Here is a 13,304-nt window from a genome sequence, read left to right on the forward strand (position 1 = left end):
GAGGAACACAGCGTGGGGCTGGAGGGACACAGCATGGGGCTGGAGGAACATAGTGTGGGGCTGGAGGAACACAGTGTGGGGCTGGGGGAACACGGTGTGGGGCTGGAGGAACACAGTGCACGGGGCTGGAGGAACACTGTGGGGCTGGAGGAACACAGTGTGGGGCTGGAGGAACACAGTGCGGGGCTGGAGGAACACAGCGCGGGGCTGGAGGAACACAGTGTGGGGCTGGAGGAACACAGTGTGGGGCTGGAGGAACACAGTGCACGGGGCTGGAAGCATATCAGAGGAGCAGGTAAGTTCAGGTTTCGGTCAGGATCCTTCTTCAGAAATGGGGAGGGAGAAGGGAGCTGGGAAATAAATAGAGGGAGAAGGGGTGGGGCTGGGGAAGGCAGGTGGGATGGTGATAGGTGAGTAAGGGTGGGGATTGGTCAGTAAGACGGGTGGGGCAGATAGGTGGGAGAGGAGATGGGCAGGTCAAGGGGATGAGAGGGAGGGTTGGAGATGGGATGAGGTCGGGGTTGGGGAGATTGTGGAACTGGTAAAGTCCACATTGAGACCGTTGGGCTGTAGGCTCCCGAGGCAGAACACGAGGTGCTGCTCAGTCCGTGACACTGGGGGAGGCCCAGGGATGGACATGTTCGCTCGTTCTTCCCCCAACAATCAACCCCCCTCCCCTACCCCCAACCCCAACCCCTTCCCTCTCCCCTCCCGCACTGCCAAAGGTTTCACACAAAGCCTGGAAAGGTTCGCCCATTCCCCTCCCTGACAATTCCCTCCCGGGTGTCCTCCTCGCCCGGGGACCCCTCCTCCCGAGAGCCGGGGAGGAGTGGGCGGTCAGAGGCGGAAGATCGGGTGCCGAAGAGTTTCGGGGAGCGAGGCAGAGCAGCCGACGTGGGGGGGGGGGGCGCGTCCTACCTCAGCTGCGCCCCCCTCAGCTGGCGCCGACGAGCCCAGCTGGACGACAGGTTGGTCTTCAGTTTGTTGAAGTCCCGCACCGAGCGCAGCGACCAGTTGCTGAGCTCTCGCAGGACCTGGTGACCCCAGACCTTCCTGTCCCAGTCCTTGGGGGCATTCACCGGGGGCACCCTGACGGATGGCACTGGCATGCCCATGGCCATCATCAGCTGGCTGATCAGCACCAGGAAGCTCTCGGTCTGGGTGCACAGCTCCATGAGGGACTCGGACAAGCGTGGGTAGCGGGCGCAGTCTGGCATATTCCTCAGGCACAGGCGCAGGTAGCTGCTGAAGACCTTGTAGGCTCGGAAATTCTCGCTGAGGCGCTCCTGGTCGGACAGTTCACTCCAGCGGCTGGTCCCTGCCAGGGGGATGCCATCTGTCTCCGACAGCACCAGGCCACCGGTCACCTTCTCCATCAAACCCTGGCACTGGTCCTGCAGAACGACAGGAAAGGGGGGGGGTGCAGAAGGCTGTCAGTGGGGAAAAGCTGGTCCATATACAAGGTGAGGCACAAAACAAAAACACACAGGAATCGCACCAGAACCTTCCCTTCTAACGCCCTGACATCTTCCAAGCGCAGCTCCCAAAGCAGAGTTTTGTCCGACAATGATCACAATCCTGTTGTTTTTGCTTTTCTGTGCCCTTCAGTGTAAACGCAGGGTGCTGTATGCTTTAGTTGATAGAATCAGAGTTCTACAGCTCGGGAAGAGGCTGTTCGGCCCGTTGACTTTGAGCTTTCCAACAAACACTTATCTACTCTCCATCAGAAGCAAGAGATTTGCTGGAAAACCTCAGCAGGTCTCGCAGCATCTGTGGAGAGAGACCAACAGTAATGTTTCAGGCCTAGCGAACCCTTCCTCAGATTCTGATTTCTCTCAGGCCTCCTGGGCCTTTCTGGCAATTCCTGCTTTTCTTCCTGATTTACAGCATCCGCGGTTTTTTCTTACCTGTCTACTCTCGTCCCTTTCTTCCCTGTAGCCTTGTACGCTCTGGCATTTCAAGTGTCAATCTTCCTGGTGCCTCTTCCAACCTTTCCCAGGCACTGAGTTCCAATTACTGACTACCTCTGTGTGGGAAAATAAATCTTCCTTAAACCCCTTCTCAACCTCCTGCCCTTTCACTTGAAATCCAAGCACCTGGGTATTCATTCCCCTTATTCCCATCCCCACCCTGTTCACGTTCCTCACACACAGACCACAACAACAACATCTGAGGGAGGGTCACCGGACCCAGAGCGTTCACTTGACCTGCTCAGCTTTCCCAGCAACTTCTGTTTTCGTTCCTGATTTGCAGCGTCTGCAGCTCGTTCGGCTTTGTTTACATCTTACACACCTCTGTAGGGTCTTCCCTGCTCCTGTGAAAATAACGAATATCCCTCTGGACCCTCCACTCCAGTGCAATCCCATCCTTCCCGAAGAGAAGGGACCAGAGCTGCGCACAGTGCTCCGGCTCACCTGCACAGCCCCAACATCACCCTCCCTGCCCTTGAATTCAATGCTCACGCCTTTTTATCTTCAGTGTGGAGCGGCGTTCTTTAACCTTGGATTGGAAGACTGTTAATGCAAACCTCAGTTGTGAATCATCGTCAGGACAATAAAATGGAGTCGGAGTGGTGAGGCCTGGTTTGATCTTGGAGCGTCCAAACCAGTTCCTGCTTTAAAGACTGAGACAAGTAAGTGTTCCAATCGGTTTCCGGGTTTATATCTTTTCGTCAATTTTGCCTTCTACTTCCCGAAGTGCACGACTTCAAACTTTCCCACATTACGCTCTGACTCTCCCTGCAATGGCTTTCCTTCTGCCCACCCGCGCTCTTAACGTTAATCACCGTCCTCCTCAGGGTTCACAACAGCATGTCCTGCCCACACGTAACGATTTCTGCGCAGAAAACTCGATACCCGTAGCACTGGACGTGGAAGGCAGTGGTTCTCGAAATAGGTCCACAGGGGCTGGTATCCAGCCACCCAGTGTTTAAGCACGGAGAGACATTGACACTAACCCAGCGCCCCCACAGCCAGCTCTCAGGGTAAAGCAGAAAGTCTGACCCTCCTGTTTATATTTCCCTGGATGTTGGGAAGATGCTTCCGTTGGTCGGAGAGTCTAGGGCCCGAGTGCACAGCCTTAGAGTAGAGGGAAGGGCCTTTTAGAACCGAGATAAGGAGAAAATTCTTCAGTGGAGAATCTATAGAATTCACAGCCACAGAAGGCTGTGGCGGGCCAGGTCATTGAGTACATTTAAGGCTGAGATAGATAGGTTCTTGATGATCAAGGGTTACAGGGAGAAAGCAGGAGAATGGGGTTGAGGAACTTATCAGCCATGGTTGAATGGCAGAGCAAACTCAATGGGCCGAATGGCCTAATTTCTGCTCCTGTGTCTTACACCTGTCAGCCAGGGCTCCCTGATCGGGCCAGGTTAACAGCCCCAATCAGGGAACTCATGCTGGGTGTCACTACAGTTCTCACATGGCGGGTGGGGAGCCCTGTTCCATACCTCTGATCCGAAAAATAACCAGTCATCACTTCTCTGAGCTTCTCCTGCAACCGAGGCCAATTACAAAATGAAGAGGAGGGTGAGTTAAGTCTCCTGAGGAGGTGACGGCCTAGCAGTATCATTACTGGGCTGTTAGTCCAGAGGCCCAGATAATGTTCCGGGCACCCGGGTTCAAATCCCGTCACGGCAGATGGAGGAACTTAAATCCAACAAAAATCTGGAGTTACGAGTGCAGCGATAACCACGATCATTGGTCGGCTGCTGGGAGAAACACACCTGGTTCGCAAGGAAGCTGCCATCCTTACCCAGTCTGGGCCTTCACGTGACTCCAGGCCCACAGCAATGTGGCTGATTCCTAAACTACCCTCCAGGCTATTGGGGATGGGCCATAAATGGTGGCCTAGACAGTGACACCTCCATCCAATAGGGAAAGTGCTCCAATCTATGATTGGGTAAATGGTGGCAGGACCTTTAGGCCGAGTGGTGCAGCTTCCCTGCCGGAAAACCACAAGATCCGGCTCCAAATCCCACTCCTAGTCCTGACAAGAGGCTCACAACACGGCCAGGAAAGTCCAGGACCAATGTGATGTGTTGTGCACGGCGATAGCTGGCGGTAACAGTGGGAGACATTCCCACTCAGCTGTGTGCTAGAAAGGCAGTTGGAACCAGGACTGCGTACCACAGACTGCAAAATGTAGCATTATATACTTCTGTGGTAACTCAGACCCCCGACAGGACGGCATCAACAGGACATTTGGCAAATCAGAACGCAATTAGACCGAGGCTTTGTAAAAGCGGAAAGCATGTTTGACGACTGCGTTCGAGGGGATTTTTTTTAATGGGGATGTCACTAGATAAAGGGAAGGTGGAAGATGTAGCATACTTGGTCTACACAAGAGACTTTTCTATTAGATCAGGGCTCAGGGATTGAAGGTTACTTGTGCGAACTTGAGATGATGGATTAGTTCCAGAGAGAAAGCTACAGCAGAACTAATGGATCAGAGGAGCAGGAGTGCCCCCGATGAAGGGTCCTGAGCCGAAACGTCAACTCTCCTGCTCCCCTGATGCCACCCGACCTGCTGTGTTCTTCCAGCTCCACTCTGGCTCCAGCATCTGCAGTTCTTCCTGTCTCTGATCAGAACGAATGGGTGTTTTTTGGATGTAGTCCATAGAGCGATGGGTGGGAGGCGTACGCTGGTGGTGATGGCAGTGGAGTCAGATACATCAGGAAATTTAAGCGAGTTTTGCAGAGGCACATGGGTGATAGTAAAATGTAGGGTATACAGGGTAGACTGACCTTAACAGTAGGATAATAGCACAACATTGTGGGCCGAAGGGCCTGTACTGTGCTACACTGTTCTATGTTCTCTGTTCTAACTGCCTCATTAATACAAAGGTTGGTGCTTGGGATTCAGTAAGTTAAGAACAGATTGAAAATTTACATTAAGTTAAACTGAAACTGGATGAGAGAATGAGTGGATCAGGTCTGTACTTTTGCTAACGAGAAGGTAAGAGGTGAAGAAGGTAGGAAGTGTCAGGTGAGTGGGCAACAATGTTTCTGACAAAGGGTAAAGATGTGACGTTAGTCATTTTGGTCAGAAGAACAGAAAGGGTGAGAAAGTGTGAGAGATGGGCAAGCATTAGCATTCGGTGAGACTCGCTTGGCCTTGTGCGCAGATCACAGCAAATTAACAATAGACAACAGACTATAGGTGCTGGAGTAGGCCATTCGGCCCTTTGAGCCAGCACCACCATTCATTACGATCATGGCTGATCATCCACAATCAACATCCTGTTCCTGCCTTATCCCCATAACCCTTGATTCCACTATCTTTAAGAGCTCTATCCATCTCTTTCTTGAAATATCCAGAGAGTTGGCCTCCATTGCCTTCTGGGGCAGTGCATTCCATATATCCACCACTCTCTGGGTGAAGAAGGTTTTCCTCAACTCTGTTCTAAATGACCTACACCTTATTTTTAAACTGTGTCCTCTGGTCCTGGACTCACCCATCAGCGGAAACATGCTTCCTGCCTCCAGAGTGTCCAATCCCTTAATAATCTTACACGCCTCAATCAGATCCCCTCTCATCCTTCTAAACTCAAGAGTATACAAGCCCAGTCGCTCCAATCTTTCAACATATGATAGTCCCGCCATTCCGGGAATTGGCCTTGTGAACCTATGTTGCACTCCTTCAATAGCAAGTATGTCCTTCCTCAAATGTGGAGACCAAAACTGCACACAGTACTCCAGGTGCGGTCTCACCAGGGCCCTGTACAGCTGCAGAAGGACCTCTTTGCTCCTGTACTCAATTCCGCTTGAGATGAAGGCCAGCATGCCATTAGCTTTCTTCACTGCCTGCTGTACCTGCATGCTTGCTTTCATTGACTGATGTACAAGAACACCTAGATCTCGTTGTACTTCCCCTTTACCTAACTTGACTCCATTCAGATAGTAATCTGCCTAGTAATCTCCCCTTAACACAGGGGCACGCTAAGGGGGGGCATTCTGGAAAATTCCAGGAAGGCCATCTTGCTGCAATCACGTAATGAGCTTTGGCTAGGTCCCCCTTGCTTCTCTTTCTCAGAATGGAGACATACTTGTGGAGGGGCGGGGGGGAGGGGTGGTTACCATTGACCAGATACTGAACTGGACCCACCACATAAACACAGCGGCTACAAGAGCAGGTCAGAGGCTGGGAATCCTGCAGCGAGTGACTCCCGTCCCATCTCCCCCCAAAGCCTGTCCCACCATCTACAAGGCACAAGGCAGGAGGGTGATGGGATACTCCCCACTTGCCCCTGGATGGGGGCAGCTCCAACAACACTCAAGAAGCTCGACACCATCCAGGACGAAGCAGCCCCCGCTCCATTGGCACCACATCCACAAACATCCCACTCCCTTCCCCCCACCGACGCTCGGTCGCAGCAGTGTGTACCATCTACAAGATGCTCTGCAGAGATTCACCAAAGACCCTCAGGCAGCACCTTCCAAACCCCACGACCCACTTCCAGCAGAAGTGGAAAGACCATCACCATCTGTAAGCTGCCCTCCGAGCCCCTTGCAGTGCTGGCTGGAAAATATATCATCACCAGAGTCAAAATCCTGGTACCAACGGCACAGCGAAGGGGCTGAGACACCAGACATCGCACTAATTCAACAAGGTCACACACAATTACATTCTCAAGGGAAACTAAGGATGAACAACCATACCAGTCCGAGCAGCAATGCCCCCTACCACGAGGAAGAACACAGTACATATTTCTATGAGGCATCACTAGAGTAGGTGCTAAAAAGCTACTGTCTGTTGAGGAAGAGAATACAAAATGAGGGAACACATGCTGGAGGGGAGGGGGTCAGGCATTTTGGATCAACTATCTTACCACACTTTGTGAATATTAAACAGGGCAGTTCAACTGAATTACCCACTTTCACTGTGAACATTAAACAGGAGTTTAACGGTGTCCCCACATGTACTGGAAATATTAAATAATAAAACGTTCGAACTGGCCTCGGGAGCCAAGGTAAATCGAGGAAAGAGTGAGGCCTGGTGCCTTGGGAACTGGGCTCACTGAACCTTTATCCCCTTCACCGTCAGGACAGATGACCTGAAGTTGCTGGAGAGTATGGTTTGGAGGGTATCGGGGTGCACAGAAAGCCTGGGGAGGAGCCAATGCCAAAGAGAAGCAGAAACGGGGCTTCTGGGAGCACCGCTCCCTCTCCAATGTGGGCAATATCCTGGTACTCGGGTGTGAGGCACTCTCTGTTGTGTATGGTGCAGGTCCGGCCCACTCCTCAAAGCTCCAGTCACCCGAGACAGCGTCCATTTCATCTGCAGGTCTAAGATGGACCATGTCCACAGGGACACATTGGTGGAAATCTGTGGATAAGTGAGGAGGAGAAGGTACCCAACACTGTCCTTACCCTGATGGCCACCTTTTGTGAGCAGCTGCTTCAAGCTGTGCGTAGACCCTCGGTACGCAAACACCAAGTGTCACTACGCACTGAGGTTCCACCCGTCCCTGGTGTTGCCAAGGATGGGACTGACCTCACTGTCACAGGACGTTCCAACTAGTTGGGCCATTCTTCATCAGCTGTCCTGCGTGGAGAAATTTGCCAAGAGAAACACCTTTGACCACCAGTCCTTCAGGAAATGGTCAGCCCAGAGTGTCCTCGAGACCCTGAGGGGAAAGGAGGGGGTGGATCCTGCCCGGTGGTTCCCTGGGCAGATTGTCAATGTTTCCCAGAGCTTTCCAACAAGCACCAAGGCATCGCTTGACTGGTGGTGAGAAGGGCACCTCGTGCACACCCAGACTCTCTGCACCCCCGCACTCTGCCCTCGAAGGGGCCGGGGGACGGGGTTGGGCGGGGCACACAGACGGTCACACACCTCATTCCGAAATGCGCCTTTGCAAAGCAGATCTGGAGGAAGACACAGCGGCTTTTCTTGAGGCTCGTGGCGAGCAGCTCCGGGATGTAGCCCCGTGCTCTACGGTCTGCTGTCTGAGATGCGCACCGAGTCAGACATCAACTGCGCCTGCTGGAGGACCATCAGCTCAGAGAAAGACGCTCCTTGGGCTGCCTGAAACTTGTTGGTCTTCCAGAACAAGGAGCTGACCGTGACCTTGTGTTGCAGGCTGGCACGTTCTGAGTTCCAGGACTACGTGCTGAGGGACACCGTAAAGTCTGGAGCAGCGGTGAAAGACCACCATCTAAGGTCTTTCTGCCCAAGTTAAGTGGGGATCCGTTCAGATATTGGAGCCTCAAACATGTGTAAATGTAGTCTTGTACAAATAAGAAATTCATTTGGTTTGTTCGCTAGATAGAGTCAAACTCCAATGTTTGCCTGTTTCTTCATCTGCATACTGCACAGAACTGAACTGTTTTAGTGACTATGTATTTATATAAAGATACTTTATGAATAAAGTATATTTTTGAACGAAAAAATTAATTTAGAGTTTAGCATAATAAATGTGTATTTTAAGCAGTTTATTTACATTACAACACTCACAGTGAATATTAAATAAAGGTGGAAAACAGTACTGCCACACTGAATACTAAAACAGGGCATTTTCATTTTAATCACATGAATAACATTCACACCACACAAATGCTAGATATCCCAAGCAATAGAAAAGCTAGCCTCTGCTCACTGACTTTGTTTTGTGTTCACCATTATCAATGAGCTGATGATTATCACTGACCAGAAACTCAACTGTGGACCACCAATATTAACACAGCAGTTCCAGAAGCTGGGAATACTGCAGCGAATAAGCCATCTCCTGACTCCCCAAGATAAGGGGCAAGTCAGGAATGTGTTGGAATACTCCCCACTTGCCCCTGGATGGGGGCAGCTCCAACAAAACTCAAGAAGCTCGACACCATCCAGGACAAAGCAGCCGCCGCTCCCTTCCAACCACTGACGCTCAGTCGCAGCAGTGTGTACCATCTACAAGATGCTCTGCAGAGATTCACCAAAGACCCTCAAGCAGCACCTTCCAAACCCCACGACCCACTTCCATCCTGAAGGACAAAGGGCAGCAGATACACAGGACCCCCCAACCCCTGCAAGTTCCCCTCCGAGCCCGTCCCCATCCCGACTTGGAAATATATCCCCATTCCTTCAGTGTCGCTGGGTCAAAACTGTGGAATTCCCTCCCTAAGGGGACACTGTGGGTCAACCCACAGCACGTGGACTGCAGAGGTTCAAGGAGGCAGCTCACCCTCACCTTCTCAAGGGGGGGCCAACTAGGGACAGGGCAATAAATCCTGGGCCCAGCCAGAGATGCCCATGACCTACGAGTAAATAAATAAACCACACTCACAGTGAGTATTAAAAGGGGAGTTTAAATCCAGTACCACACTCCCAGTCAATATGAAGCAAAGCACAAACATATTGCTACACTCACTGTGAGAATTAAATGGGGGGGGGGGGCGTTTAACTGTGTCCCCATAGTCACTGCAAACATACATTGCTGCAATTTTCTAAAAATCCCCCGATTCTGGCCAAGTCCCAGAGGACTGGAAAACTGCTAATGTGACACCGACTTCACAAAACGGAGAGAGGTGAAACGTGGGAGGTGAAACTCATGGGCCAATTAGCATAACATCTGTCGTTGGAAAAGTGTTGGAATCAATTATTAAGGGAAGTGATAGCAGCACATTTGGAAAATCATAACAGTCTCCTCAGGCTTGCTGAGTGAATCTTCACGAAAGGTCAAACAGGCCGGACTACTTCACCCAGTCACAGAATCCCGACAGTGGGGAAAGAGGTCATTCGACCCATCAGCTCTGAACTGACTCTCTGAAGAAGAGCATCCCACCCAAACCCTGCAGAGGAGATTTACCAGGATGTTGCCTGGTATGGAGGGAAGGTCTTATGAGGAAAGGCTGAGGGACTTGAGGCTGTTTTCATTAGAGAGAAGAAGGTTGAGAGGTGACTTAATTGAAACATATAAAATAATCAGAGGGTTAGATAGGGTGGATAGGGAGAGCCTTTTTCCTAGGATGGTGACAGTGAGCACGAGGGGGCATAGCTTTAAATTGAGGGGTGAAAGATATAGGACAGATGTCAGAGGAAGTTTCTTTACTCAGAGAGTAGTAAGGGAATGGAACACTTTGACTGCAACGGTAGTAGATTCGCCAACTTTAGGTACATTTAAGTCGTCATTGGATGAGCATATGGACGTACGTAGAATAATGTAGGTTAGATGGGCTTGAGATCGGTATGACAGGTCGGCACAACATCGAGGGCCAAAGGGCCTGTAATGTTCTATGTTCTACGTTCAAACCCATCCTTCCCACCCTATCCCCGTAACCCCGCTTTTACAACCCAGCCTGCACATAGCACCATGCTACGGAGCAATTTATCATGGCCAATACATTCACACAGAATCCCTACAGTATGAAAACAGGTCGTTCGGCCCAACAAGTGCACACCGCCCCTCTGAAGAGCACCCCACTCAGACCCATTCCCTTACCCCTACATTTCCCTCTGTCTAATCCACCCTAACCTGCACATCCCTGGGCACTACGGGACAATTTAGCACGGCCAATCCACCCTAACCTGCACATCCCTGGGCACTATGGGACAATTTAGCACGGCCAACCCACCCTAACCCGCACATCCCTGGGCACTATGGGACAATTTAGCACGGCCAACCCACCCTAACCCGCACATCCCTGGGCACTATGGGACAATTTAGCACGGCCAATCCACTCTAACCCGCACATCCCTGGGCACTATGGGACAATTTAGCACGGCCAACCCACCCTAACCCGCACATCCCTGGACTGAGGGAGGAAACCCACACAGACATTTGGTGAAAAGGCAGGTTGTGAGTGGTATACAACCAGTTTACAGAGAGATATTGATTGGTTAAGTAAGTAGCAAAAACTTGGCAGAGGGAGGGTCGTATGGGCAAAGCAAAGTTGCTCATTTTGGAACTAAAGGACAGAGTCTTATTCAAGTGGAGAGGAGCTGCAGAAAGCTGAAACACGAAGGGACTTGTGGGGGGAGCTTGGGTGCAAAACACAGAAAGCTGCACCTGGGGGTGAGTGTGAGGCAGCAGGGAATCAGGAAGGGTAAGGGAATGTTGGTCCTTGTTGCAGGGGAGTTGGAGTCTAAGAGTGGGGAGGTTTTACTGTAACTGTACAAGGTGCTGACGAGGCCGCAGCTGGAGCACAGCGAGCAGATTTGCTCCTCTTATTTAAGGAACGATATTGCTTCATTGGAGGCAGTTTGGAGAAGGTTCACCTGGACGATCCCTGGAATGGGAGGGACTGTCTTATGAACAAAGGCTAAACAGGTTGGGACTCTACTCACTGAGCATTAGGAGAATGAGAGGGGACCTCATTTAGACAGATGGGATTGTTAAGGGGCTCGACAGGGTAAATGCTGAGAGGGTGTTTCCCCTCATGGGAGGGTGTAGGACCAGGGGGCACAGCCCCAGAATAAAGGGGCATCAATTTCAGACTGAGATGGGGAGGAATTCCTTCTCCCAGAGGGTTGAGAGCCTTTGGAACTCTGAGCCACTGAGAGCAGTGGGGGCACAGTCCCTGTCTATATTTAAGGCTGAGATCAAAAGATTCTCGAGGGTCGAAGCGCCTGTTCTGCGCTGTATTGATCAATCATGGAATTAATGGGAAAGCGCAAGAAAGTGAACATGAGGAATGCTGGATCAGCCACAGTCCTATGGAATGGCAGAGCAAGCTCAAGGGGCCGAATGGCCTTCTCCTGTTCCTATTCCAGATGGCTTTATAAAACAGGGAGGTTTGACTGTATTCCGGAACTCACAGTCAATATTAAACAGGGAGGTTTGACTGTATTCCCGAACTCACAGTCAATATTAAACAGGGGGGGGTTTGACTGTATTCCCGAACTCACAGTCAATATTAAACAGGGGGGTTTGACTGTATTCCCGAACTCACAGTCAGTATTAAACAGGGAAGTTTGACTGTATTCCCGATCTCACAGCCAATATTAAACAGGGAAGTTTGACTGTATTCCCAAACTCGCAGTCAATATTAAACAGGGGGTGTTTGACTGTATTCCCGAACTCACAGTCAATATTAAACAAGGGGGGTTTGACTGTATTCCCGAACTCACAGTCAATATTAAACAAGGGGGGTTTGACTGTATTCCTGAGCTCACAGTCAATATTAAACAGGGAAGTTTAACGGTGTTATCACACTGTCTGGGAATATTAAACAGGGAGTTTAACGGTGTTATCACACTGACTGGAATGTTAAATGCAAGCGGAGATGAAAACTGAGATGACTGTGTTCCCGGCGCTGACAGTAATAAATGGAGCGTGAGACCTGGGTGAACAGCCTCTGTCAATACTCACGTATAACCTCACAGTCTCATCCGCCTTGGGTCGGAGCTCCCTGCCGAGGTCAATGCAGCTCTTTAAAGTTTCGATCATGGTGTTCCTGTGAACCCGGGCTGTCCCCAGCAATGGCCGAGCTGCCATTGCCCTGCCTGGGTGTTCTGAACAAGTGTTTTCTGATTTCCCACCCCCCCCGCCCAGGGTGGGGGGTGGACGGAACTGGAGGTCTGTTTGTGTTTGTTGTAACTGTGTGTGTTGTATGTTTGTGTACCTATTTGTCTGTGTGTGTGTGTCTGTCTGCCTTGTCTGTGTGTGTCTGCTTCTGAGTCTCTGTAACTGTGTATGTCTCTGTTTCTGAGTCTCTGTAACTGTGTGTGTGTGTATTTCTGTAACTGTGTGTCTCTGTTTCTGTGTCTCCGTAACTGTCTGTTTCTCTGTGTCTGTGTCTCTCTAACTGTGTGTGTCTCTGTAACTGTGTGTGTCTCTGTAACTGTGTGTGTCTCTCTCGATTCCTGTGTTGTCTGTGCCCAGTCTCTGTACAGAAGTACAGGGATGTTGAGTAATCTGAGAGCTGGTGAAATGTGTGCATGCGAGAAACTTAGTGAAAGTGGAGCATTTTCCCCGGCCACAGGGATACATGCTTGCGCTGATGCTTCGCATTTCCATTAATACCCACCCCCTCGGGCACCTCAACCCCCACCCCGAAACCATGAGGTCATCCAGGCAGCGCTAAATCCCGGAGAACGGACTGCAAAATCTGGATTCTTCACCAGTCCGCTGCAGAAATCTGTCAGAATTGCATTCCCCTCACCGCGTTCCTGCGGTTACCAGCTCTACACTTGTCATGTTTACAACATACATCTCAGCGTACTTCCAACATTGTGTGATAAAGGTCACCCGCCTCGGAGAGTAACAGGATTCCCCCACGGTGGAGGTAGGGCGGCCATTCGGCCCGGCGAGTCCACACTTACCGTCCGACGAGCATCCCTCCCAGATCCAACCCACGACGCCCACATTTCCCACGGCC

At 51.0% G+C, this 13,304-nt stretch overlaps 1 protein-coding gene across 1 annotated transcript; it reads right to left on the bottom strand.

Moving 5' to 3' along the window:
- Window positions 1–722: 722 nt before the first annotated feature.
- Window positions 723–12,923, bottom strand: LOC125449636 (ciliary neurotrophic factor-like). Its single transcript, XM_059642832.1, has 2 exons — window positions 12,296–12,923; window positions 723–1,394 (listed from the first exon to the last, which is right to left on the bottom strand). The coding sequence occupies exons 1-2, from the start codon at window positions 12,419–12,421 to the stop codon at window positions 915–917; spliced, it is 606 nt and encodes a 201-aa protein (XP_059498815.1). The 5' UTR covers window positions 12,422–12,923; the 3' UTR covers window positions 723–914.
- Window positions 12,924–13,304: the final 381 nt, after the last annotated feature.

This window comes from Stegostoma tigrinum, chromosome 46, assembly GCF_030684315.1.
Source record: "Stegostoma tigrinum isolate sSteTig4 chromosome 46, sSteTig4.hap1, whole genome shotgun sequence".
Lineage (NCBI taxonomy): Eukaryota > Metazoa > Chordata > Chondrichthyes > Orectolobiformes > Stegostomatidae > Stegostoma > Stegostoma tigrinum.

What these genes read in the sequence shown, in the direction of transcription:
- LOC125449636 (XM_059642832.1), bottom strand. Translation starts at nt 12,421, where the DNA reads ATGGCAGCTCGGCCATTGCTGGGGACAGCCCGGGTTCACAGGAACACC. An exon ending in ATGAGACTGTGAGGTTATAC is followed by an intron (nt 1,395 to 12,295) that starts GTGAGTATTGAC and finishes GTCGTTCTGCAG; the next exon opens with GACCAGTGCCAGGGTTTGAT.